This window comes from Emydura macquarii, unplaced genomic scaffold (genome assembly GCF_026122565.2).
Source record: "Emydura macquarii macquarii isolate MOO-44397 ecotype Brisbane River unplaced genomic scaffold, CSIRO-AGI_Emac_v2 contig_1253, whole genome shotgun sequence".
Taxonomy (NCBI): Eukaryota; Metazoa; Chordata; order Testudines; family Chelidae; genus Emydura; species Emydura macquarii.
In genome coordinates, this window is record NW_027131390.1 from 38096497 (window position 1) to 38123299 (window position 26803).

Below are 26803 nucleotides of genomic sequence, written 5' to 3' on the forward strand. Positions count from 1 at the left end.
AATATTATAGGCTGCGGACTGTGTATAGGTTTGTATAATGCTGTGAGTGCTGTGTGTCAGTGGGTATAGAGTTCCAGAGGGGTAGCTGTGTTGGTCCTATATACAGCAAAAACAATGAGTCCTGTAGCACCTTAGACTAACAAATTTCTGCGGGCATAAGCTTTCGTGGGCTGCAACCCACCTTGTCGAATGCAAGATGCGAGTGGGTATAGAGGTGCATGTATGGCCATGAATTTAAGTGTGTACAGTAAATGGATGGCCAGATGTGTGAATAGGTGTGGCTCTGTGTGTAGTTTAATATATTTCCTAGTCATCTAGTTTGACCTCCTGCATTGCACAGGCCAGAGAATTTAATCTAATTACTCCAGTAAGGATCCCCGTAACTTTTTTGGCTAAAGGAGAGCCTCCAGAAAAGCATCCAGGCTGGATCTGAAGACAGCAAGAGATGGAGAAAACACCACTTCCCTGAGGAGTTTTTTGCAATGGCTGATCACCCTCACTGTTAAAAATGAGCATCTTCTTTCTAATTTGAATTTGTCTGGATTTAACTTTTAACCATTGGTTCTTGGTCTGCCTTTTCCCACTCAATTAAAGACCCCTTTGGCCCTTGGTGTATTCTTCCCATGAAGTTATTTACACACCATAATCAAGTGATCTTGATCTTTTTGATAAACTTTAATAGATGGAGCCTTTAAATCTCTCACTGTGAGGCATTTTCTCCAACCCTGGAATCGTTTTTGTGGCTCTTCTCTGCACACCAGAACTGGACACAGCATTCCAGGATCAATCTCGCTTGTGCCAGACACAGAGGTAAAAATCACCTCCCTGCTCCCACTCCCTTGTTTATACGTCCCAGGATTGTATCAGTCCTCTTTGCCACAGCATCACACCGGGAGCTCATGTTCATTTGCTTGTCCTGTGTGAGCCCTAAATCCTGTTCAGAGTCACTGCTTTCCAGGACACGGCCACTCATCTGGTAGAAAGAGTTTCCATTCTTCGTTCCTGGAGGTTTGACCTTGCGTTTGGCGGTATTAAGACACATTTTGTTTGAACAGCCCAAGTTATCCAGAATGCTCAGTGTGACTACCATGTCCTCATCATTGTTCACTGCTCCGCCAATCTTTGTATCACTTGCAAATGTTAGCAGTGATTTTAAATTTACTTCCAGATTGTTGATGAAAATGTTAGTCTTGGGCCTAATATCTATCCCTACAATTCCCTAGAAGCACCCTCATTTGATGATGATTCCTCATTGATAACTACTTTTTAAAATCTGTCAGTTAGCCAGATCTTAATCAATTTGACATGTTTTACTGATTTTTGTACATTGCTAGTTTTTAATCAAAAATGTCATGCAGTACTAAGTCAAATGCCTTACAAAAGTCTAAGTATATTACATCTACTGGGTTACCTTTATCGTCCAGGCTTGTTATGCCATCACAAAAGGAAATCAGGTTTGTTTGACAAGATGTATTCTCCATGAAACCATGCTGAGTGGCATTAGTTATGATCCTGCCCTTTAATTCTTTATTGGTTGGATCCCACATCAGCTTTTCTATTATTTTGCTTGGGACTGATGTCAGGCTAACCATCCTTAGTTACCTGCTCCTCCTGCTTGCTCTTTTTGAATGTTGGCACAAGGTAAGCACTTGCCTAATTGTCTGGAATTTACCCCCTTATTCCAAGTTTTATTAAAAATGAAACATTGGGGCCAAGGTCTCCTCAGGCAACCCTGTTGGGACTGTTTATCCAGAGCAGATACTGTTTAACATCCTCCTTAGATACTAATGGACTGGAAAGTTCATCATCATCGTGGTAGGAATACCTTGTCTGCTTTTTCCAAATGCAGAGAAAAATATTTATTGACCACTTCTGTTTCTTCTGTGTCATTTGCACAGGGCTTAGCACAATGGCATCCTGACATGACCAGCAATTGTCTTCTCTTCACATTCTTTGCAACCACGGTTCAACATACTCCTGACACCCTACGTTTGAGTGCCATGCTTAAGCATTTGTTCTGCATTTACCCCCTTATCCTCCTCCTATTATGTTGTTAGTTTAACACCCTCCTAGCTGCTTCAGCTAGTCTCCAGCCAGATTAGCCCCCTTCCCTCCTCACTTTTGAGATGCAGGTGGTCCTCTCCATCCAGCCCTGTCCCCCTGGAATGTGCCCCCGGGTTCCACAAAATCAGAACCTTCACCTTCACACCAGCCTCATAGGCAGTGGGTCACCCCCAGTATTTTCTGCCTTCAGCTCATGGGACAGGAAGGATCACCAAGAAGGTCACTTGAACTTTCCTCTTCTTCAGCTCCCCTCTGAGGTCCCTGAAGTCTTTGATAATCTGTTTAGTTCCATGTGATGCCATATTGCTGGTTCCAAAGTGCATCAGCTGTGGGGAGACTTGCCAGGTGCCTTGTGTCTTTGCTCCAGAGAGACAGCACACCCTGCTGCTGTCCTTGAGTCCCTTGCTGAATTATCTGTCCTTAAAACGGAGTCCCCAGCCATTGCCTAGGCTGTTCAAGGACCTCTCTTGGACACCCTCAGGTCTGACTGCTGTAGCTCTCCATTCTTGGTCCTTGCCTCACTGAGTTTATGGTGGTGACCTGATACTTCTAGCCAAGTTCTCATTCCTCTGTTGGTTACAGTGGGCAGGGAAGGGCCCTGGGAAGTGGCTGGAGGCCCAGAGGGTGTGCCTGTTTGTAGCACTCAGACAACTCCCTTGTGTGGTGACTGGGGGAAGGAAGAGACCGACACCCTTCCCCACTCAACACTGGTGCAATAACTTCCTCACACAGGGAACCTGGTGGTGGTCACTGGTGCTGGGAGCCTGTTGGTGCCTGGCACTGGTGGGGGGGGGGGTCCCAGACCCCCTTCCCTGGCCTCATGGCCATGACAACCTGCCTGTGGGCAGACTTAGGAGCAGAAGGAAGTGTGTCTTGCAGCAGCAGGAGGAAGGTCTAGCGGGCAGCCCGGGGCAGGAGAGCCCCTCGGGCCGCTGGCTGGCCCCCCTGCCCTGCCTCCCCAGACCACACCGGGGAGGGCAATGAGGGGGCGGCTGGCCGGGCGACTGCCCTAGCTAATGGGTGGCAAGCAAAGGGCAGAGCCCAGCCAGCCCCATGGAGGTGCTGTGTGCGCCGGGCCAACCCAACACCCCGCTGCCCACTACCCCTGGGTGGACAGGCGGGCAGGGCACTCCTCTCCTCTGCGGGGGGAGGCGCCTTCTCCAATCCGCGGCCCGGGCGGAGGACGGAGCCGCCCCCTCCCGCGGCTGGGCCGGGCGTGTGCACGGGGCGGGGCGGGGCGGAGCGGAGCCGGACCGAGCCGGGAGCTGAGCAGCGGCTGTTGCTATTTTCCTCCCTCCCTGCCCTGACGTGCGGGGCAGCAGCGGAGCGGCACCGGGGCCGGATCCGGAGCGGGGCTGAGTGGCAGCGGAGCGGCCCGGCCGGGAAAGCCGCTCGGGGCAGCGGGAGACGCGGCTCTCTGGGGGCCCGGCTTGGCCCGGGATGGCCGCGGAGGAGTGCCGCTCGCCCGTGGGGCTGGACTGCTGCAGCTGCTGCCTGGACCTGGCCAACCGCAGCGGCCCGGAGGAGGGGGCTGGGGCCGGGGGCGAGAACAACAACCTGGGCAGCCCCACGGTGAGCAACTTCCGGCAGCTGCGGGCGCAGCTAGTGTGCGAGAACCTGAACGCCGACAAGCTGAGCCGCATCATGCGGCAGGACTCGCTGGAGCCGGTGGTGCGGGACCCCTGCTACCTGCTCAACCAGGGCATCTGCAACAGCAACATCGACCAGACCCTGCTCTCCATCCTGCTCCTCTTCCACAGGTGGGTGGGGGCGCGGCACGGCGCGGCAGGGCGTGCACGGCTCCGCTGGGCAGCGCCGGGCTGTGGAGAGGGCGGGGGCTTGTGTACATCGCCCGGCACCTGCCTGCTTCTTTGGGCACCTCCCTTGGTGGCTTGTCGGCTGCGCTGAGCTGGCCAGGATCTAGGGGGTAGGGGGACTGGGGCTGATCCAGCTTCCCCCCCCGCTCTGGGATGAGCAATGTGGGACTCCCCTGTGGGTGGGAACCGCCCGCCAGCGGGGGGCAGCTCCGCGGGAGGCCGCTGCCCGGGAGAGCCCGGGAAGGCGAGGCCCGGCAGGGCAGGGGGTGGCGGCAGCGCCCTGTCTTGGCTGGACGTTAGGGAGACCGCCGGGAGCTGGGAGCGGCGGATCTCGGTGGCTGTGTGTGTGTGTGATCGGGCTCGGGGAGCCTCGGTGACTTGCCTCGCAGCCCTGGCGTTGCCCGCGGACCGGCGGGTGTCCTCCCATGGGCCGGCCACCTGTGCTATGCCTAGGACGCGTCGGCGACAGCAGCCTCTGCCCTCAGCTGCTCGGCGCTAGGCTGGGCTCTCCGGACCCGCCGGCACTACGCTAACCCTCGCCCTACAACGCTTCCCAACCACCTGCTGGGCGAGGGGGAACTGAGGCACGGCCAGGGCCAGGGGTCCCCCAACGCTGCAGCCTGAGTCCGTGGTAGAGTTGGGGAGAGAACCCAGGAGTCCGGGCCGCCAATTGCCTGCTCTGACAACTAGACTGCACACCCCTCTCTACTTTGTTAATCCCTGATAAAGCCCCTTTGGCCAGAGTGGTGTTTGTGAGGACCCACAGTCGGCTTCCCAGTCTGACGTGGGTCCAGCTGCAGTGACGCTGGGGCACGCCCCTGGTGGTCTGTGATCAGGGTTCCCTTGGCTGAGCAAGTCCCCTCCCCTCCCTATATGTATGGGGGTGTCCTGCATCACTGCCCCACAAGGGCAGTGGGATCAGAGCCCCTATGAGTTTTCTCTGGTCCCACTAACCCAAGAACTGGGTTGCAGTGGCACCTATGGCTAGAGATGATTCACGGAGACTGGCTATCGAGAGAGGAAAATACTGGGGGTGGCATGGTGAAATATAAGGAGAGCTGCAAGTGTCACCTAGCCCCGGAGGGGGCCATGTTTCTGTGTGTGCCTGGGAGGACTGGGGCTGTTTTGCAGGCTGTGTCTGTAGCTGGAGGGAAGGTGATTTGTCATTTTGGGAACAGGGGACATTTCCTGCTATCTGCCTCTGCCAGAAGCTGGGGTAAATACACAGAACCATCTGCCCTGACTCAGCACTTCTCTTTCGGTGCATTAGCTCATTAGCCCTCCTGGGAGCGACTCGGTTTCCTTTCCACAGGCAGAGCATCTAATACACAGGTAGGGCAGGAATTTGTCCAAGGTCCTAGCTGGAGACAGAGTCCAGTCCTCCCTTCTCCCAGCCCTGGGCTCACTCCATTAGGCCACGCTGCTGTAACGTTCCTTGGATTCCCCTTCAAGGAAAAGGGTTTTTCTGTACAAGGAAGGCATGTAGGGAACCAGGACAGAGCCTCCTGCTTTGCTGGAACGTGCTGCGTCCCCAGGGGGTGTTTAGGGATGGACTGGTAGGTGCTTGGTGGTGCGCAGCATGTGACATATTGGTGTGGGTGTGGCATTACAGTCCTTCCCCTGGAGCACTAGAGGCCTGCTGACATCCTCTCTGGTAGCTGAATTAATGGAGACCTGTCTTTACACCTGGGGGGTGTTCCACTCCCACCGTAACCGGCTGAGGGCAAGCCACAGTATGATGGTATGCACATCTCTGCTCCCGCACACCAGCACCTGGATATCTCCTCACATCTCCCTGCCTGTGCAATGACCTCCCCTCACACATCTGCACGCACACACATTCCCACATTGCACACTTGCTGGTGGACAAACACACGGGTAAGCTTGTATTTTCACCCGCATGCACAAACACGTGCACACAGATGCACCGGGGCACACGCCTGCACAAAGTGCACACACTGCTTTGTGCAAAGTTGCGTGCGCGCACGTCTCCTCTCCAAACCAGCGCGTGTGTGGCTCCCCGTGCTGATGCAGGAACAGTGTCTCACTGCTGCCTGGTGGAGTCAGCGGTGTTGGCAACCAGTCAGAGACGGAGGCAGGCTGCTTGTTCAGAGCCATACTCATTGGAGTCCCTCTTCCTGGGGCTTACATAACTGTGGGCTGCTGCTCAGGTGGCAAAGGCAGGGCTGGGCTGGGAGCCAAGGCGAGAGGCATTCCTGCCCACGCCCTAGTGGCCGTGCCTGTGGGAGGCAGGAGTTGGCTCTCCTCTGTCATAAAACCAATCAAGAGGAAAACAGCAGTGAGAAGAATGAATTCTCTCTCCCAGGGAAACCGCCGTCTCGTAAACCGGTGGGCATCCTGGTTGGGGAAGGGAAATGAGACGACAAACCTGGAGAGCGCTGCCAGGCCACCAGTCCTGGCGGGGCTGAGTGCCTGGGTAGGAGGGATGTGTGGGACCCACTTTGGGTCTTAAATAGCCCCACCAAGCAAGGAGCGGGGTCTGGGCAGTGCCAGCAGCTCCCCAGCATCACCCTCCTCACACTGAATAGTCCTTCAGCCTCCCTGCTGTTTAGATTGGAGGTGGCTTGTGGTTAAAGGTCAAGGCTGGGCACCAGGACTCCTGGGTTCCCTTCCCCACTCATTTGCTGGGCAGCCTAGGCCCCAGCTCTTATCCTCTCAGTGCCTTAGCTTCCCCTTCTCTGATGCTGGGACAAAGACCTCAACTTCTTTCCCAAGGGCGTGTGAGGCCCAGTTCGTAACGTGCAGGTGGCAGGACAAAGCGCACTGTGTCTCTGACCAGCCCGTTTTTGCCAGCGGCTTTCCCCAGCTGCCACAAACGTGTCCTGGTATCATTTGAGCCAAGAGGCTTCCCTGCTGCACGTGTTTCTCTGGGTACCTGAAGGTGATCGTGCTGCCTGGGCTCAAACAGGACGAGAGCTGCCCCGCATGGAGTTGAGGCCCAGTGCCTCGCCCTGGGGCATCTGGCACTGAGATGGGGAGTTGCTGATCGGCTTCCTGAGGGTTAAAGGCAGGAGTGCAGCCCCTTTCGTTTGTGGCTCTTCTGTTTCAGCCTGAACTTTCTCTTCCTGGGTAATGAGCCAAGAGCCCATAGTAGGGCAGGGCTGCCTATCGGGCGCCCTCGCCCAGCACCCACAAAACCCACCTCCTAGGTATACACTGGAGTTTGGAGCCACCCCCCCGGCACCTTTGGCTGTACTCACAAGAAGCGCTGGATGGGTTGATGGCCTTTGGTAAAGGGATTTATTCCCATCCTGGCAGTGGGGCAGGAAGGTCCATCTGTAGCAGAGAACCCAGGATCCTCAGTAAGGTTTCTGGATAGACAGCGCCTGCCCTTGGGTAAACTTGGGGGGTGGCACTCGCCATAGGCACAGGAGTCAGTCGCAGTGGAGGGGCCCGGGATCCAGATCATGGGGGAAAGGGATCAGCCTGGGATGAGAGAGTCCCTGTGACCCTTTGAGGCTTGGGAGAGACCCCTCTGTACAGCGCTCCCCGCCTGCCGCCAGGATGGGTCCGTGCACAGATCCTCAAGGGGAGTTAGGTGCTGATTTCAGTGCAAGTTAGGGCCTGAATGAAATCTCTTCCAGGCTCTGGGCTCACGAGCCTGGGAGCTGCTGGCTTGGTCTCCTTGCTCTGTACTGGGCACAGTGCTTCCCTGCGTGCATCACAGCCCATGGCACCTGCGCCTCTTCCTCTCTGCTCCCCTGTGTAGCCTGGCTGCTGCGGCTGCCCTGGTGTGAGGGCTGACGGTCACGTCCCTGCCAAGCGGGCGTGGAACGCCCCTGCCAGGAGCGTGAACAGGAAGCCCTGGTTTGTTTTACCCCCATCTGATGCTCAGCCCGTGACTCAGAGTGCAGGGGAAGGGAAGACTCACCCCAGGTTCGCTCAGCCTGGACCAGCTGCGAGTCTAACTGATAGTGCAGGCAGCAGCCTGGCAGGGGCAGCGTCATCCCTTGAGACACTTGTCACCACGTGACTGTGGGTGGGTTAAGGAGTTTCAGCCCAGCTCTCCCCCTTTTCCCCCCATTGATTCCCTCCTGCTCATCTTTCTGTGAGTTGTTTTTGGGTGGTGTGGGATGAAGGATTTAAGCTGGCACCCAGGCGATGGGGAAGGGGCAGCATGGAGATGGGACTGGGGTGCTCTGAGCTGCACACGTCTTTGTTGGAAGCCAAACAACTGGGAGCGCTTCCGGCCCCAGCCAAACAACTGTGCCTTTTACAGGGCTAGGCAAGCTGACCAGAGACTGCCTCCGACCCAGCGTGTGCCCCCACCAACTCCACACCCCTAGGGCTCAGGGACTCTGGCTGGCCAGATCCGCTCCCCCTTGCTCTTTTGCAGAGGCCTGGATATGGCTGACTCCAGTCTTGGCTTCTGGGCTTGGCTCGCTGAGGGCCCTGCGTCCTCTTGGGGCTGTTGCTAGCCCCGTTCTTACTCCAGCGCCACCTGGGCCTTTCGTAAGCTGCACCGGGGGGGGGAGAGAGCACACTAGCCTGGGGCTGAAATGCAGCAAGAAGGGAGTGGATGCCAGTTTGGGGACTGCATGCACACAGTCCTCCTGCTCTGGTGCAGGGAGGGGTCAGTCCTTGGGGAGGTGCATCTCCCAGCAGGATCCTGTGGCCAGCTCTGGTCAACATGGAGCCTGAAGGACAATGAGAAATTTGAGGGAACTCAGAGGAGAGCAACAAGAATGAGCTGAGGACACAGGGACGGACTGGAGCGGAAGCCTGGAAAGATCAAAACACCTCCAACTTGGCGAGTCAGCCAGTGAGAGCGCGCCAGCCTGGGAGGGAGCGTGTGAGTGTGTCTGCAAATAGCCCAAGCACGTGAAGGTAGCGATGCTGTCTGGTGAGTCCACAGGGCTGTAACTCAGAGAACAGGATAAAACCGTGCAAAGGAAATTGAGGCGGGGACCAGAAAATCTCATCGCCAGTTAGATTGTGGAACCGTCGCCCGAAATCAGAGCTGGAGAGCTGCAAACTGCCCTGGACAAAGCCTGGAGGACAGACTGTGGAAGGCATGGCTTTGACGTCTCTGAGCATAGGCTGCAGCTGAAGGGTAGGGGTTGTGTGGAGGGAGACATAAGCCCTTAGATCACTGGTGTTTTCCAGTCTGCCAGCCCTGTGCTAGACTAGGATGTGGTCACTGCACGTCTGCGGTCTCCAAAGGGCCAAACAGCCCCCGGGGTGCAGGGGCGTCAGGTGCTGCCCTGATGAACCCTGGGGGTAGTTTCCCAGCCCAGCTGTTGCAGCATTTGCAGGAGGAGATGGGGGGGCAGGGGCCGCAGTGGTTAAAGGGTAACACACAGTTGTTGGCACTGGGCCAGCGCGGAGAGCACGTGGGGAAGCAGGGCTTTTCCAACCCAGCCCGTGTGGGGCCAGACGGGGCTGCAGGGAGCAGCTGTTTCTATTTGCTGCGGCAGGGCACGAGCCTTGCCTTGCAGTGATGCTCTGCTCTGATAGGGAGCCTAGGACAGCAAAGGCCCTTCCCCCTCACGGACCCGCTGCCTGCTTCGCCCGGCTCGGCCCCCGGCCAGTGCCCGCCCCTGCGGGAGGCGGGACTCCCGGGCCGGCACGTGGGGCGCCAGGCAGAGACTGCACGCGGCTGCTTATTCAACAGGGCGGCGCCTGCCGGGGCCGGGCGCTGATTGGTGGAAGTCGGGCTGCCGGCCGGGAGGCACGTGTGCAGCATGCGGGGCGGGGGCGTCGGGCTGTGACAGACAGCTGCTGCGGGGCCGCGCAACGCGCTGCACTGCACGCGCAAATACACACAGACAGAGAGCCCCCCCAGTACAGTGTGCGTGCACACACGGTGCACTGTGCACATCGCATACACCCCTCTGCACACTAAATATACACACAGCATACTGCTGCACGCACCCCTCCGCACACTGCACACACACCTCCACATGCTGCACACACAGTGCACACTGCGTGCTGTGCACACCCTTTTGCACACACACACAGCATACTGTGCACCATGTATGCACCTCTGCGTGCGCACACAGCACACTGTGCATGCTGCACGCACCCCTCTGCACACTGTGCATGCAGTATGCACCCCTCCACATGCTGCACACACCTCCCCGTGCTGCACGCATAGCACACGTGACTCTGCCCATTGTGCACACAGCACACATCCCTTTGCACACAGTTTACATGGCAGAGTGCACAGTGCACAAAACACAAACAGCCCTGTGCACATGGCACACAACACAACATACAGCACCATGCACTGTACATACCACACACACACGCTACACTGCACACACCACACATTTCACAAATGTAACCTGCTATATGCACTGCACTACATGTGCTACACATTACACAAAACTACATATTATATGGCAGAAAGCCTACTACACATTACAACGTGCAGTGCCCCAGAACCAGACCCAGCACAATCCACTCTGCACACTAAACCAGATCACCTACTGTACAGTGTAAAACACTGCACCAAGGTACAGGCACAACACAGTATATGCCAGAAGACACAGCACAGTGTAAAAACGACACATACCCCATTCTGTACCCTTCATGCAACATGAGACACTGGACATGACTGTAGAGACACATGCGCGCACACAGGATTTCAGTACACACTCTGCACAACACCAGGTTTGCAGTCCACTAGCAGTCAGTAGCCCTATCATTGCAGCGATTCAATTTGTATGCACGTCTCAGGGCTCACTGCTGGTGGCGCCTCTTGCAGGCCATCCTGGGGACTAGCTCTGGCCAGGCATTACGCTCTCCTCTGGCAGTGTCTCTTTTGATGTCCTCTAGCTCCAGGAACTGCAGCCTCCTCCAGCCAGGTCACCATATGTGTTCCTCCCCTCCCTCCCCCAGTATCAGAGTCCCTCTTGACAAAGGGGCTCAGGCAGTCATCCTGCTCACTGCCCCACTGCTCAGCAGCTGGTAGGCAGAGCCGGGCCCACCCTCTACTCCTGGTCCTGGTTCAGGGGCCCTCTCATTGGCAGCCAGGGTTTGACATACTCCACACCTTGCTGCTTTTCCCCTGAGCTTTGCCTACCTCTCTGGCTGTCCTACTTCTCTGGCCTTTCTAAGCCACACTCCCATCTCCCAGGGAGTGACCGAAGACTCCTTCCTTCTTGCTCCTGTTGTCAGCTTCCTGACTTGTATAGGCCCTGCCTGTTCCTACCCAGCTGAGCCTCTTCTACTTAAAGCCATGCTTTCGGTCTCCTTCTCCAGGTGCAGACTGGGCAATTAAGTGGCCTCTTTAGCTATTAGCCATCTTAACCCTCTCCAGGCCTTGTGTGGGGTGAACACCCTATTACAGCGCACATTATAGCAATGAGGTCCCAGGCCACTCTGCTAGGGGAGTGCCACCCTGGGGAGCGTGCCACACTCCTGCCTGGGGAATCTGCCCTTTGCCCTGACTTCGGCAGAGGGCACCTAGTCATTTGCTCCTTACTCCCATTTTCCTGGCCAGCACTATCTGGCTGCAGATGCAGTTCATAGCTTGCTGAGTTGAGGCTCAGACCCAGCTCCTGGGTAACCATGAGAGAGCTGATCCTGGTTAGCTGCGGGTATGCCCTGGGCCTGGCTGTTCCACAGATCTGGAGTTTGAGTTGGGTTCTGGTTTGACCCATTACAGTCCTAGGCTGGTCACAAACCCCCTGTCCCGTTTCCTAGCTGATTCTAACAATGAATGATTCACCCTAGGGGTGGGATGCGGGTCCCCCCACCCCCAACTGCAGGCTGTGGGCTAATGGCAAGATGTGCATGCAGGCCTCTCCCCTCTAGCTGTGTTAAAGTTACCAGGGCAAATAAAGCAACTTGCCCCTGAAACCTGGGGTCTGTGTGCCTTCCCGGGGCATTGAACCCATTGTGCTGAGACAGGAAATTCCCTGAAATAACCTGAGTTCCTGTAAGCAAAAGCACCCTCCCAGCAGGCCTCCCAGTATTTGTTTTATACTTGGAAACCTTACAAAGACTACTTGTCTCCCACCCTAGCCTAGCATTTTCATCTGTCAGGCTTCATCCCAGCTAACCCCAACCACCAGGGGCGAGGGGCACAAGGGGACCCATGCACCAGCTCCCCCAGAGGATCCCACTGGCCCCGGGCATGCTAGTGGGCACCTAGCGCCGTATCCACCACAGAGCCCCCCTGCAGAGGCTAGACCCAGAGTGTGCTGCCAGATGGTGCAGTGGCATAGACCTCTCCGGGGAGGAGAGATGCAGCTTTGCCCCAATGCAAGCTGTGCACTATCTAATAAGTGACCTTTGCACAACATCCATAGGTGGGAGGGGGGGGGGGGGGGCTGCTATAAAGGTTTTATTGGCTCAGATTACCTGGAAGAGCTGTGAGCAAGCTATGCTGGCTAAGTCACCCTCTCTATTTATAGCACCCCTATCAGGGCTGTATCTGAGTGCACACAACCAGTAACTCGCTTATCACCACACCACACACGCAGCTCACCCAGGGGTGCACGAGCAGCTACAGCAGAGACGGGAATGAGGCCACCTCACAGCCTGTGCCAGCATCTTAGCCTCAGGATCTGCCTTGCTCTCGGGTGCCCCCCCCCCCCCTGCAACTTGGCCCCTTCCATGATGGGCTCCTTGCATGCGGTTGATCGGTTGGTCACTGTGTATTGAGATGTGTGCTAAGAGAGGGCAGGGTGTGAGTGGGCCCAGTACGTGCAGAAAATGCATTGAACTCAACTAATAAACCATCATGTTGCATGGGTAACCCTGTGGCGGGCAGGAGAGCATGGCACCAGACCCCGCCTGGCAGCAAACTTGGGTCCTGCAGTGCCCATGCCCTGCAGCTGGAAGGATGGCCTTGAGGCAGAGGCACTGGGCTGCTGTTCAAGAGCCTCAGGTGCAATTCCCAGCTGTGCCACTGACTTCTCCTGTGGCCTTGGGCAAGTCACTTTGCCTCTGTGAGCTCTGTGCCCCATGTGTCAGATGTGGGGAGGAGGCGCTTCCCCCCGGTGGGTGCTGGGGGCGGGCTCGGGTCAGACAGCATGGGGGCTGCAGAAATGCTGTGACGTGCCCACTGCTGTGTGCAAGGTGTTAGTTACTGGGAGCTGGGGGGTTCCCTTAACTAAGATATAAAGCTGAGCCCTTCTGGGCAGGGGCTGGGTGCTATGGTTGCCTCATCTCCGGGCCCTGCCCGCACTGATGAATGCTGCCTCGCCGGGGTGCGTGGCCTGGGGTTGATGCTTGGTGTCAGGAGGTCCTGGGCTGACACCTGCCTCTGCCGCTCGCTTGCTGTGAGGCCATCAATCGCAGCCCCTGGGCTGTGGCTACCCGTGAAGTGCTGACCTGTGGCGCAGGGGTGCTTTGAGATCCCTGGAAGGAAGGGCCCCAGGGGTGCGCTGTGGGGGAAGAGGACATCATTCTGTGCTTGTTACAGCGGAGGAAATGGAGGCACAGAGAGGAAGTGACTTACTGTCTGCCTGGGGGTGAATTGCTGTGTTTGCTTAACAGCGATGGTAGAAATCCCCTAGCAAAGCTCTGCTGTTTGGCCATTTCTGTGGTCTCTGAGGTTCCCCCACAGCTGCGAGGATCCAAGGAACAAGTGAACTGAGCTTTGCCAGGATTTCAGCCCCTAGACAGTGGCGTGCTAAGGAACTGAAGGGAGCTCTGTGTTGGGGGGGAATGGGGGAACTTCTGTGCTGCCCCGACACCCTCTCTTCCCCCCCTGAGCTATGAGCTGGTCAGAGAGGTCCTGAACCAAGTTCCAGAGATGCACAGATGCCCTTCAGTTCTACCCAGCCACCAAGATCGTGCCGGAGGAAAGACCCCCACATCGGTCTGAATTTGCTGGAGACATCATGGGCTGGATTTGCCGCTGCTTGCATCTTGTGTTTAGTGCCCAGTGGGTGTCAAGTGCTCCATAGGGTTTCACACCTGCTTTCCAATGGTAGATGTGATGAACTGAGGTGCAGGGCAATGGGGAATCAGGTCCAACGTATCTAGGCCCCCTCCCTTTCTTTCCTCTCCCTCAGCCTCAATGAAGATTAATAAGAACTAGTATTTCACATTTCTATTCCAGTAGTATCCAGCGGCCCCTGTCAGAATGGGGACCCCACATGCTCGGTGCTGTACAAACACAGCTGAAGTGCTTGCACGGACACGTGCAGAGGTCCACTAGAAAGCATGCATAGCCAAATTCTCACCCTGCCCCATTGCTTCCGTGTTCTCCTTTCTCTGGCTAATTTCCAGGTTTCTTTGTTGGGAGTGAAGGAAATGGCTTTGGGTTGCAAATCCAGATGGCACACAGTGACACTGGTGCGAAGGGAGATCTGCCCCCCCCCCCCCCCCCCCCCCACACACACACACACACACCCACCAGATTTGCATGCGTTATTTGTGCAGATTTAGGACAAGCCCATGCAATTTTTGGTGAGACATTTGGATAAAGTCAAGCATTGGCCAATTTGCATTAGCTCTGCTGGAAATATCCAGGAGGAAAGTGGAGAACTCATAGCAGCAGGTTCACAATCAGCAGGGACTTTGCTTACAGGAACTCTCTTGCTTTTAAGTTCCCTTGTTTACGAAGTCCCTTGCCAAGTCAGGGATGGGTGGATTCGCGCTGGGCACAGGGCAGACACTAGGAGTGTCAGCACCTCTGAGGCCTGGCAATACACAACAGTACTTGGCAGTAATGCCCCCTAGCTCTATTAGTGCCCCAGAATCCTGACCTGCAACCCCCACCCTCCAGTATTCCAGCCCTGGCTCCTCCCCCCAATTCTGATCTGAATCCCCTGCTCCGCCAGCGCTGGGCTTCCCTCAGTTCCAGCTCACCTCGGCCTGCTCCAGTCCTCAGCAGAGGTTGCCGGCCCTGCCGAGGCACTTGGCCAAACAGGCAGCTGTAAACCCAGGCTAATGTGAGGATGTCTGTCAGCCTCTGAAGCGCTCCAGCTGTGCAAAGTGTTGCTAGTAGGGCAGGATTTAAATGCTGCTCCCCAGAGAGCGGCTGCTTGTCCCTGGTCTGTCGTCCTGGGTCCTGCCAGCAGGGCTTGCAGGATGTTGCACCAACCCTGCAATGTCTGGGGCTGGCTGTGCCAGCTGCTGTGACAGCTTTCTAGGCAGGTGCGCCGGATATATAATACCACCACTGCTCAGCACATCCTCTCCACAGGCCTCCTGGGATATATAATACCACCACTGCTCAGCACATCCTCTCCACAGGCCTCCTGTAAGGATCGTGGCCCCTGACAGATGGGAAACTGAGGCCCGGGACGGGCGAAGGGATATACACAAGGTTGTGCAGCGTGTCAGTGGTGGAGCCAGGAACAGAGCCTGGTGTTGCTGATGGCCAGCCCTATGCTTTAACTACTAGACCGTGCTTGCTCTGGAAGGCTTTTACTGTGATGCTGCAAAAACCGCCCTCCTCAGGGCAGGCCAGCATCCGGGGGGTGGGGGGTTTAAGAATTGCACTGTCACTGAGGCTATGAATAGCGTCTAGCGCAACCAGCGAGTGAGCCGCGGCAGCAGTGAGGCGGGGGATGTAGCTACAGACAGATCACATTGGGCCGGGGACCTGGAAAGTGCCGCCCTGTCTGGGGTCAACGTGGTTGTCGCAGGTGGCGAGCCAGTGAGTGCCCCATGTGTTAGCACCTGGGCGTGAATCGTGACTGCATGTCACCCGTGACAGCCATTGCCAACGCCCTCTGCACTCATCTGTTGTCCTGTGAAAGGACAAGGCCCCAGCCTCGCTGGGCAAGGGGAGAAGACTGTGCCCAGGAAGGCCGCAGGTGCTGGGTGTGTCCAGAACAGCTCACCTCCCTCTGGCTTCCAGGGCACTTTGCAACTGTTTGGTTTAGCCTGTGGTGGAGGCCGTCCCTGCACTGCAGAGCTGGGGTCTGGGCTGGGTACGGAGCTGGTTTCTGGATGTAGGCATTGGCTCAGTCCTTTCCATGTGCGGGGAGGGAATTTGCTGCTAGATGGAGAGGCAAAGGCTGTCTGACTCCCACCTGGCACGGGGCAGGCAAGTTCCCAGACGGCATCTCTGTGCCTCTCCCTTCCCTAGATCCCCTTCCTCACAAAGATTCCTGCACATGTGCCCCAGGAACAGCCTGGGCACCATGGAGAGCTGGCTGCATCGCCTGGATCTGGAACATGCCAAGCAGGGGCGAGCTGCTGCCTGGCAAAGGGCCGTTTGAACAGCAGGGCCAGGGCCCGAGTGTGGGAGCAAGGTGGGGGAAGGAAATGGAGAATCTGATCCAGGCTGGTGAATGTCAAGGCTGGGACAGGGAGCCCAGGGTGTTCTGGAGAGCAGGCAGGGCGCTGTTAACCCTGCCAGACGGAGGAGGGAAAGGATGGGGTGACGCTGTCAGACCTGGGGTTGATTCCTGGCCCTGCCCCAGACTCCCTCGGTGATCCTGGGCCTCTTACCTGTGTTGCTTTGAGCCTCGGTGCCATTGGTACAAGGGGAGAGCACAGCTTCCAATGCCCGGCTGGGTGGTGCCTGAGCCCACTGACTGGGAGCGTCTCCCAGGGGCACCACGTGCCCTCCAACAGCTCGAGTCCTGCCCCCTCAAGGGGAGGCCCAGGACTTGTGCGCCCAGGGTGTCAGGCTGGAAGCGGCTTCACTTCCCCCTTTTCACAGAGCAGTCTCTGTTAGTGGCAACACAGGAGCACACATGAGCTCTCCCTGGCCAGGCTGTCATCCATAGGCATGGTGAGAGGCTACGGCCGCACTCCAGGCTTCCCCCCGGCCATGAGCAGGGGTGTGACCTGCACTCACTCTCTGCTGGGGCCTAGGCACGTCTGCTCATGGGAGGCTGCTGGGGCAGGTCACGGGCTGTGGGGGTGAGGAGAAGGGAGAGGTGGGATCTGCCCCAAAGCAGGGCCTTGGGAATTCCTCCTCAGTGTCTGGGCAGGGCAGCCACAGTCACATTCGGATGGGCACAGGAATCTGGCTGACTGGGCCCCTCAGGTGGCATCAGACAAGTCTGGGTAGGGGAGTCCTTGGCCTGTTCCCCAAGCACGGCTAAGAGGGTGAGCAGGGAGGAGCTGGCTTTGTGTGAAGCCCTGGCTCTGCCACTCCAGTGGCACTGGGGAGCCGGCATTCCCCGGTGAATCCTTCCCTCGGTACACGGGGCGTGATTCAGGCAGGAAAGGATTTCCCCCGCAGGGGGATGGCATTGGGGAGCAGTGGATCCTCTGGAGTCATGCACTGGCCTCAGAGGTACAGCAGGCCTTCAGCCCGTCTGGGCATCACAGCCTCTCCTTTTCCATTAATTGGGGGCTGGCCCACTGCTCTGAAGGCTGAGTCCCCAGGAGAGAGGCAGCAGAGCCGGGGAAAACGTCCCCTCTCCCTCCCCAGCCCTGAACCTCCAGCCTGACTCTGAGAACCACCCAGGGGGCCAGAGCAGCTCCGACTCCAATGCCCTCAGCTCAAGTGGCCTGCGATTGTGGACGGCCGCCTCCTGGGAGAGAGGCTGTCCTTGCCACCTCCCTGGCCTGATCTCTAGAGCAGAGGTTCAGATAAGCTGGACTGGGACGCCTGCCCGGGTGGCTTTCGAGGGGGAATGCCCTCCGTGCATTGGGGCAGCAGCGCATGATGCAGGCCTAGACAAAGCAGAGATCTGAATGCTATGGCAAACCCTGCGCGCTATGAGAAAACCTTCCACGCTTGCTGGGGTGCCCCTGGCTAGCCAGCAGCGAGGCCGCTGTTCACGAAGATGCCTCCTTTGAGTAGCTCCGACGTGGCCATGAATAGAGCCCTGTGGATATCCGCTTTATTTATATCTGCCGCGGATGAGGATATCCGCAGATCCATTTTTGTGGATCGGATGTGGATACAAATTTTGCATCTATGCAGGGCTCTTACAGTGCGGCCTTTTCTGCCTGGGCTCTGAGCACAGGTGTGCAAAGAACCCTTTGTGTTCCGGGGTGTGTGTGTGGTCACATGTCCACCCACTAGTGCTGGCATGCAGGAGTCGTCTGTAGAGGGCAGAGCCGGGGGAACTGTTTAGTGGGCAATCGGCAGGTTGAATGTTCCCCTTGGTTCTGTCTGAGTTACCTGCAAGCAGGTCATGTGGCTTGTAAGTTTCTTTTCTATTCTCCACTAGGAGAGTAACAGGCTGTGCAGAGGAATTATAGCCAGTGGCGGTTTTGCGATGAGGCTCCTGGTCATGGCTGATCAGATGTTGTTGCTTAGGACACCTGGTGTGGGGTCTTATGGCTTATGACTAAGAAGCGTCTTGTGTCTCTTTGTGACCTACCCATTGATAAATCTATTGTGTGTGTGCGTCCGATGGGATTGCCTGTGGATTTCTGTACACCGGTGTGTGGGGAACCCTCCTTTTCTTCATGAGAATGCACGGCATGAGCGAATACCAGGGATCCCGGATAGCAGCGACGGTAATTAGCAGGGCTTGTCACGCGGCCATTCACAGATGCTTTGTGCTGAATGCTCCCGGCTCTTGTGACGCGTGCGGAAGGGTGCGTGGCATGTGCATGTGCGCCGCGGTGGTGGTTGCGGTGATGGTGCGGGTGTGTATGTGTGCGTGCCATGTGAACAGTGGGTGTGTGCACACAGGCGTGCTGGACAGGGCACAGGGGTGTAGTTGTGGTGGGGCATAGTAGGTAATAACGGACCCAGGAGAACAGGCAGCTATCTAGAGAACAAATTAGACCTTGCCTTTCTGAGTGTGAGCTATTCTGGAGATCAGAGGCGCCTCCACGATGTTTGCTTCATTAGCCGTTGTTCCATGTCAGAGCAGGCACTCGGAAAATTGCAAATCCGGCAACTCCTGGCATTCCCAAATCCAGCAACAAGAAACAACTACAGCCAGAAAACAAGCAAGCCTATTCCTTCATCTCCTGTGCTTCTTCATCTTAAACTGCTGAGCTAGCGCTTCTGATTGCCTTTCATCTGAGCAGCAGGGGCTCGGCGTTCTGTATCAAGTCATCTTCTGGCAGGAATTACGGTTTAATCCGGGCTTTATTCGGCTTCTGATCTGTCTGGGTCATCACCCATCCCGGAGCCCGTGGGACGGCCCCAAGCTGCATACCTCCCGGGCCACCGCCTCTGCACTTTGCAGGGGACACAGCGTGTGCACGCACAGGAGAGTTATTAAAAGGCTGCAAGTTGTCCCAGGGCCGCAGTTAGCGGGTAGTCACTGAGTTATATTTATACAGGGTAGCCCGTTGCTGGAAGCAGGGCAGGAGTTTGCCATTCTCTCTCTCAATATATTTTAGGGGATTTTGCTGTCCCAGCAAATGATGGCGCAGGGCGAGGCAGATAAGGGAAATGACTCCACTGGCATCTGTGAACAGCACAAATCCCGGGGCCCCGTGCTGCGCCCCTACACTCGGCTTTTTGCTCTGGGCCAGCTCCTGCTGACTTCAGTGAGTGTTGAGTCCGAGGAAGGATCGGGCGTTTGCCCTTTGTCTAGGGATTTCCCAGCCCTTTACACACTCTGCAGTGGCTGGTTGTCTTGCCTTCGCCTGGCAGCCCTGACTTTTCCTGGCAGCCTGGCCAGTGCTTGCGCCATGCTCCCTTGTAAAGCAGGTTCAGGGTCCGTCCTGTTGCTTGGTGGGAACCGGGTCCCAGGGCCTGGAAAGCAGTTTTCTGCCTGGGTTGGTGCCGGCGCGGGAGGGTGTCAGTGTTATGCTCCATGATTTAGGTTACCTGTAGAGTTCACCATTAGCAGGAGGCTTAGCTGTGTCTCAGCTTGGGGACCGGTCTCGTTCCAGAAGCACAGATAGGAGCAAGGAGAGACTTTCTGCTGGCAGCCGGGGCCGACATGCAGCTGAGCAGAGCTGCCTGTACCCAGCAGAGAACAGCGGTGCGCACACCCCACTGGCCCGTGCGACACGCCCTTGTCCAGTACAATTGACTATCTCTGGGGAGAAATGCATGGGCTGGGGCCCGTCTGGGAAGGCAGCAAGGCAGCAGGAGATGGCGGCCCACTCCCAGGGCGCTGGCGTGGGCCGGGCCATGGCTGTTTGCCAAGTCTGGGGCTTTCCAACAGACGCTGCAGGTCCAAGCCCAGCCAACGGCTTATTGTCCTTCGTGGCGGCGGCGTTGTTAAAACGCTTCCCTTGCTGACATTTAACTCAATGTCCTGGCTTCAAAATACCCAGGATTCTTTGCAAAGGCCATGCAGGGTATTAATAACCAGCTCAGCCCTGGTGCATGCAAACGGGAAGTCTGTGCGTGTCCTTGGCTGACCTCTTGCAAGGAGACTCAGCTCAGCGCTGTTCAGACAGTGGCCTGTGGCTCTGTCGACAGATCATCAAGCTGCCTCCATTTCTGGCCAGGCTCATGGAAGCGCCTCCAAAGACTTGGCCTGGCGGAGCCCTCGGGTGCTGGGACGCGTCTCTGAGTGCGGCCCAGGCTGGACTGGAGCGCTCCTGGAAGCCGACATTCAGAGCACAAGCAAGTGTGGCATTGGCTGCCATGTTGAATCTTCCTGTCTCCAGCCGGGGCCAGTTTGCCATGTCCTGCCTGCACCGCTACATGGGGGGAACCACAACCGGAGCCGGGCTCTCGCGTGCTTCGTGCTGTATTTTGTCCCCACACCTCCGTTCCCCCTTCACAGAGGGGATAGCTGTGCTGGGTGACTCATCCCCACGCTGGCAGTGGCCCAGGAAGCGGCGAGCCAGATGTTATGCAACGGGAGGCCTCGTTAACAACACGCCACTGGAAATACACCACTCATGAAGTGGCACGCTCAGACCTCGCACCTGCCCTCATTCCTTCCAAGCCGCTGGCCACCTGGTGCTTGGGAGAGCCTCCAGGCCACTGCATCGGGATGCTCAACCGTCTGGAGGGTGGGCCTCTTCCAGCCAGGCCTCTGCCCACGATAGCAATGGGCATGGCAGAGGGCACGGGGAGGGTGCTCCGGAGCGCCCCTGATTAGCGTTCTCACCGCTTGGTGTGCAACCTGTCTGAGGGATCCAGTGACATGTCTGGTGCGGGGCCAACACCCTGGTCCTAAGGAGAGGCCCGGGTTGGGATTAAGGGACATCCGTGGGTGGATGTGGGACGCCGAGGCTGGAGTGGTGGCAAGGGCGGAAGCTGTGGGTCGGGGGTGAAGAGCGGGGACAGACCTGTGTGTATGGGGCACCTAGGGCTGGAATAGTAAGGGGCGGAGGCTGCAGGTCTGGATTGAGAAGTGTCAGCAGAAGAGTGGAGGAGCCCAGGGCTGGAGAAGCAGGGGGCTGCGGGTCAGGAGTGAGGGGCAGCGGCAGAGCTGTCTGCTTTTTCATCCTTTCCTTGCAGCGCCTGGCACTGCTGCCCATGCGTCACAGACACTAAGATTTGCCAGGCTGACTAAGAACCCCCGACCCTCCCTCCTGAAGCTGCTGGTGCTTTGTGCTTTGGCCATAACCTTTGAAGCTTCAATAGAGGAAAGAAAAGAAACAGATTTCAAGGTTTGCTTGAAAGCTGGCTGGCGTGGGCTGGGAAAGCAGCAACCTGGGTTTGATCAGTGGGTTTCAGTTCCCTGTTCTCTCCCTGCGCTGGCAGCCTCCTGGCTGCTCTCCTCTCATTATATAACATGCTACCCTTTCGTTAAAGGCCCGGTTGCTCCCCACGCACGACCGAGCAGCAGCTGCCAGCAGTCGGCTTCCTAGTGCGAATCGCCTGCTGGTTCTTTCCTGGGGGGCCGGTGGCCCTGCTCTGGGAACCGCTTCCTCTGGCACGCACCCTCCGTGGCAAACCAAGCAGCTGAGAACCGGCCCTCGGCCACAGCCCAAAGGGCCTTGGGCTGCTTGGCTGGCTGCTGCTCTGGCCCTAACACAGGTGTTTCCCCGTCATCGAGCAGGGCAGGGACCTGTCTGAGCTGCCTGGGTATTGCTGGGGCCTGGAGCCCAGGGTGGGCGCAGCCGTGGACAGCGCTGGGCATTTGTGGTCTGATCTGGCTAATGTTGGGGGGGGAGGGGTGGACATCATTTGTCCCTCAGCCAACCCTTTCCTAACACGCGGCTGCTTCTCTGGGTCTGACCTGTTCAGTGCTCCAGGAGGAGGGAAATCCACCATGGGCTAGGCCCTGCCAGCGCAGGTGGGTGACGCTCGCCGAATGTCTCCTCCCATTTGTATCCTGGCAGCTCACTGGGGAACAAGCACCTGGTACCGCTGGGATCCTAGTGAAGGGGTTTCAGGCTGCAGCCAACTCGGTCCCGGGAGAGGGAAGTGCCCACCTCGCTCTTTGACTCAGTCTTAGCTGGCTTCATTGCCTAGCTCTTGTTGTTTGCTCTTTGCGTGATGCCCGGCCCCCGGGTGGGTCGTCGCCAGTGGGGATGGAACCTGGGACTTCTGGATCTGAATGCAGGAGGCGGGGAGGGGCCCCGCAGCCCTGGCCTTCTCTGTTCTCGTTACGTGGCCCTTATGGGCCGAGCCCGGTGCACCGCTCGCCAGGACAGTGCCCTGTGAAAGCTGCCTGCTTCGTGCAAGGCAATTCTGGGAATCCAGGGCCTTGATGTGCTCCCATAGGCAGTGATGTGAGGGCAGCGCACACTGGGGGACCTGGCGAAACAGACCGGGTCCTGGGAATCCATGTCTGAGGGCACCTCGGGCCACCCCCGGCTAGTCCCCAGGGCTGACTCCTTGGGGCGAGCGCTGGGAATTCGGGGCCAGGTTCGTTCTTGCTCCTGTTTCCAGGCCCTTGCTGTGCAATAGGCTCCAGGCCCCTGTATAGCAGGGCTACACCTGGGCCTTGCTGCCTGGAGCGATGGCCCGGACAGCGGGCGCAGGGGAGCCGGGGCGCCCAACGAAGAGGGGAGATGCAGGAGACCCTGGCTCTTGTCAGGCGGGGCAGGAAGGGTCTTCCTTTGCCTGTGTGCCCGTACTGCCCAACCACAGCACAGCGTGCCCCGCTGCTCTAGCTTGGCTGGTTTAGACGAGGGCGTTTGGTAGTTTTGCCCCCAGCCATGCTGTATGGGCGGGGAGGGTCGGAGGGACCCCCAGGCAGTAACCCGCCCCCTTAGCCCTGGGGCCTTTTAGCTCTTCCCACATGGGAGTGTTGCCTCTGCTGGCGCTTCGCCTGCCCAGACTGGCCTGTAGGGGGCGCCCCAGGGAGGGCAAAGTCCCCATGGGGGTTGGAGCGGGTCAGAGAGCCTCCTGCATGCCCCATGCCAGCAGCAGTGCCCCTTCCCAGCCCAGCTGCCACCCACTGTCCCAGCCTAGTCCCGCTGGTGCCCTGCCAGCCACGTGCTGTGCCCTGCAGCCCTGTCCCCAGCCTTCAGAGCACATGGCCCGTGGCTGGATTGCTGAAGCAGAGCCCCACTGGGGCTCAGGGGTACATAGCTTGCCAGCCCCCTGCCCACCTGCGTGCATGGCCCTAGCCCCGCAGCGCCGAGCGCCCCTTTCAGAGACCAGCCGCTGGACCTCATGCAGCACCGCCACCCCAGGGAGGGCTTTGGCCCACGGTGGCTCTGAGCTGGGCTCAGTCCCTGGAGAGGACTTGTCCAGTGGAGCATCCAGCCCATGCTGGGCTTGCCAATGCTTCTGGCTGCTGCGTAGACTTGAACCCGTGTCCTGGGGCCCGCCTGCTCCAACTAGCCGAGCCGGTGTCAGCTGGAAGCTGGACTTTGCATCCTGGAGCTGGGAGCAGCTTGTGTTGTCCCTCCCATGAGGCGTGTGGCTCCGACGGGCAAAGTCGCGGCCCCGCCGGCAGGGCTGGGAGGTGGTCAGGAATGGCAGTGAGCTCCTGCGGCAAGTGTGGCCCTGTGGCGGGGAGTCTCGGCACTGCCTGCGGTGCTGAGGGTTGTGCCCCATCTTGCTCGGGGGCCATTAGCTCCTGTTGCGGGGCCTTGAGGGGGGCGACCGGCTAAGTAGGACTCAGTGGCAGTGCGTGTCCAAATCCTGCCCCCTTGCCCGCTGCCTGCGCTAGCCCCTGGGGTCCAGCCAGGCACAGGAGGGGCCCCGGCTGCGGGCTCCTTCCCCAGAGCGCCTGACTCTGCAGGGGTGTCCCAACTGCCCCACATCACCCTGCGAGGCGGCACCAGGGAATGAAAATGTGCCCCTTTCCTGAGGCAGGTTCAGGTTCTGTCTGTGTTTGGGCCGAGGGGTTGGCTTGGTTCTGATCAGAGCGCCGGGGGCGCGCGGTGGCCCATTGTAGAGAAGTTAGTGCCCAAGTGTGATCTGGATCTGAACCACCCCGGGGTCTGGGGGCCAGCACACAGCATGCTTCAGGTCTCCTGACTGCGCCGGGGCCCGCAAGGGTTTGTGCTAGTGGTGGATGCCCAGTGGGGGATCTAAATGCCACAACCCCCACCCTGGGGTGCCCGCCTAGGACAAATCTTCTGCTGTGGGCACCGCCAGCCTCCCCCCGCGTGTGGTGCTCAGGGGATCCCTGCTCCCGCGAGCTGCCTTGCTTGGGAGTCCCGCAGAGGCAGGCTGTGCGCGACCACGCCTGTTAGTATTAACACGTGCGTCAGGCCCTGCCTTCCCCGCCAGGACACAGCATCCTATCTACAGCCGGCAGGGGAGGCTCCGGCTGGCACAGCCAAGCGCTGCGCCCTCTGGAGACCTGTCCCCAAGACCCGCCACCTCGTGGGGCCGGCCACCCAGCCCCGCAGGCAGTAGTGACTCCTCTGCCCAGCTGGGGCAGCACGGGCATGCGGGGGGTGCCCCTGGGAAAGCTGAAAGGGAGCGAGCAAAGCGGCAGCTCTGGGCAGGGCCTGTGTGCAGGGTGGAGGGGGGTGCACTCACATGCCAGAAAGCCCAGAACTGGGAGTACTGCCAAGTGCTTTATCAAAGGAAGCAGACTGCCCAACAGCTGGGCAGGGGAGCCTGCCAGCTGTCTCGCTCCCGCCCTGCAGCCTTTCACACACAACAGGTTGGAGAAGCCCTGAGTCTGGGGTTGGTGCCAGGCCCTGGCTGATCCGCCGGGGCCAAAGAGCGAGCGAGGCTGCGAGAGCGGCAGCCGTGCCGGCCACAGAGAGCTCCTCTGTTCTGCACCTCCAGTGGGGCAGGGATGCTCTCCGGGGAGCTGCTAGGACCGGTGCCTATGTGGGGCCTGTTGCTTCAGCCCTTGCACGAGTGCCAGGGGTGGGGTGGGGGTGGAAGAGGGTTGTTTCTCTTCCCCCAGGCCCAGATGAAGAGCAGTAATACTGAGCGCTGTCTAGCTGGACGGGTGTGTTGCTCTGTGTGCGCTGCAGCGAAGCGGGGTAATTAGTTAATTAATTTCAATTTGTTTCTCCAGCCCCTGAGGACAGGAGCGAGTGGCGACTTGCGTTTCGGGGGCTCACTCTCCCCAAGGCGCCGCTGGGTTGGAGAGGCTCCAGGCCCCACTGCAACTCTCACCTCCAGCGTGGTGGTGGGGAGGGGATGTCAGCGTCCCCTGCCCTGCCCCTTTGCTTACATTCACATTGAACTCTGGCCATTTCCCACGGCTGGAGGCCCGGCCCAGGGGAGGCCGTGGGGCTGGGATTTCCAGAGGGGCCAGGGTCTGGTGGACACACAGTAGAGCCAGGTCCCAGCCTTGCACACTCGCGGTCACCGGGGCAGAAGGGGAGCTCTGGCCCCGTGAGCCAGCCGATGCATGGGCAAACATGGGCTGCTGGCAAATGCCAAGCATCTCGCCTGGCTGCTGCTGGCTCCAGCCAGGGGTTTTATGGACACAGCTCGTGTGAGGCATTTTAGCAAATCCCATGCCTGGTCCCAGCCTATCTACGTCTTCAGGTGCCTGGATCCGTTTGCAAGTCTAAATCGCCAAGTGCTTTGCATTAGCAGCATCAAGTTCTCCTCCCGACTCTTGGGCATTAGCACAGACCTGCGGGTCCAGCTGCAGCGCTGCAGGAGAAAGGGTCGTTAGCGGGGCCTGTGCTGGATTCCCTCAGCACTGCAAGTGCGGTTTGGATGGGCACAGGGACAGCTCTGCCATTCAGCACTTGGCCGGAGTTGCAGCAGGATCAGGATCAGGCCTGGATTTGGGCCGATTCCTGCAGAGACGTGAGGGACCCAGCCCTGTCTACACTAGGAATTCACATCAGTAGAGTGACCTCTCCCCGAGAAACGGCGCTACAGCCACCTCGCCCCGTCAGCCCGGCTCCTGCCTCTCGCCATGGTGGGTTAACAGCAGCGAGGTGAGAACCCCTCCTGTTGGCCACAGTTGTGTCTACCTTGAAGAGCTACAGCCGTGTAGCGTCTCACACGGATCGTAAGCCGGATCAGAGCATGGTTCTGTCCACCCCAGTGTCCTGCTCCGACCGTGCCCGTCTTCAGCCGCTTGAGAGGAAGGTACACGATACCCTGCACCGGGCAGTTATGGGAGAAGCTGCTCCAGGCGAAGTTCCCTCTGGCCCCCCAGTGGGTGCAGACCAGTTGCTGTTTGAGGCCCTACGATTTGCATCTAGAGTCTTGTAGCTGGAATCCTGCCTGTCACGGCCCCGCCGTGAGCGTCTGCGTGGGTGGGCGGGAGCCAGCCAGCCTTAGGCTGGTGCTTGTGGCTCTGGCCGGGGAGCTGTGGGCCCATCGGCAGCGGGTAGCACTTGGCTGGTGAAAGGCGATACCAGATCCTGCTCTGCTTCCTTGTTTTGCCCTGTGGTCCCCATTGGGACGTGATCACTGCGGTGCCACGTCCGCGGTGAACAGCTCCTCCAGGTCACGCTGGCTCTTTGGCTGAGAAGACGACAGGCAGCTGGCGCGTGGGTTCTCTCAGCATCGGGCCCTGCGCCGCACTCCCAGAGCGCACAGCCCACGGCAGTACCACAGAGCAAGCCAGCTGCGTTCATGCTGGCGGCAGGGCCCGGCGCCTCGCTCTCCTCCACGCCCTGGCATGTCACTGCTCAGCTGGCACCTGCTGATGCTGTGGGAGTGCTGGTCCTGCCGGGTGGCTCCCCAGTGCAGTCTGGGCTGTTGGGGGTCTGGGAAGCAGCGGGGTGGAGGGGGCTGTTGGAATCTCTGCCCCCCAGCTCACACCCACCCTGGGACCCTTGGGCTGGTCAGGGGAGCTCCTGCCAGCTCGTGCTGG

General features: G+C 58.5%; 1 protein-coding gene and 1 long non-coding RNA gene across 2 annotated transcripts in view; one reads left to right on the forward strand and one right to left on the reverse strand.

Moving 5' to 3' along the window:
* Positions 1–3372: 3372 nt before the first annotated feature.
* TSC22D3 (TSC22 domain family member 3) overlaps positions 3373–26803 on the forward strand; it is a 43519-nt gene continuing 20088 nt past the window's right edge. The window contains exon 1 of the mRNA XM_067548514.1: positions 3373–3824. Coding sequence (XP_067404615.1) covers positions 3505–3824 — 320 coding nt within the window. The 5' untranslated portion in view covers positions 3373–3504. The remainder of the gene's footprint in view (positions 3825–26803) is intronic.
* Positions 5765–10998, reverse strand: LOC137154032 (uncharacterized). The gene is made up of 2 exons (XR_010920033.1): positions 10930–10998; positions 5765–6148 (listed from the first exon to the last, which is right to left on the reverse strand). It is a non-coding gene; the product is annotated as an uncharacterized lncRNA (long non-coding RNA).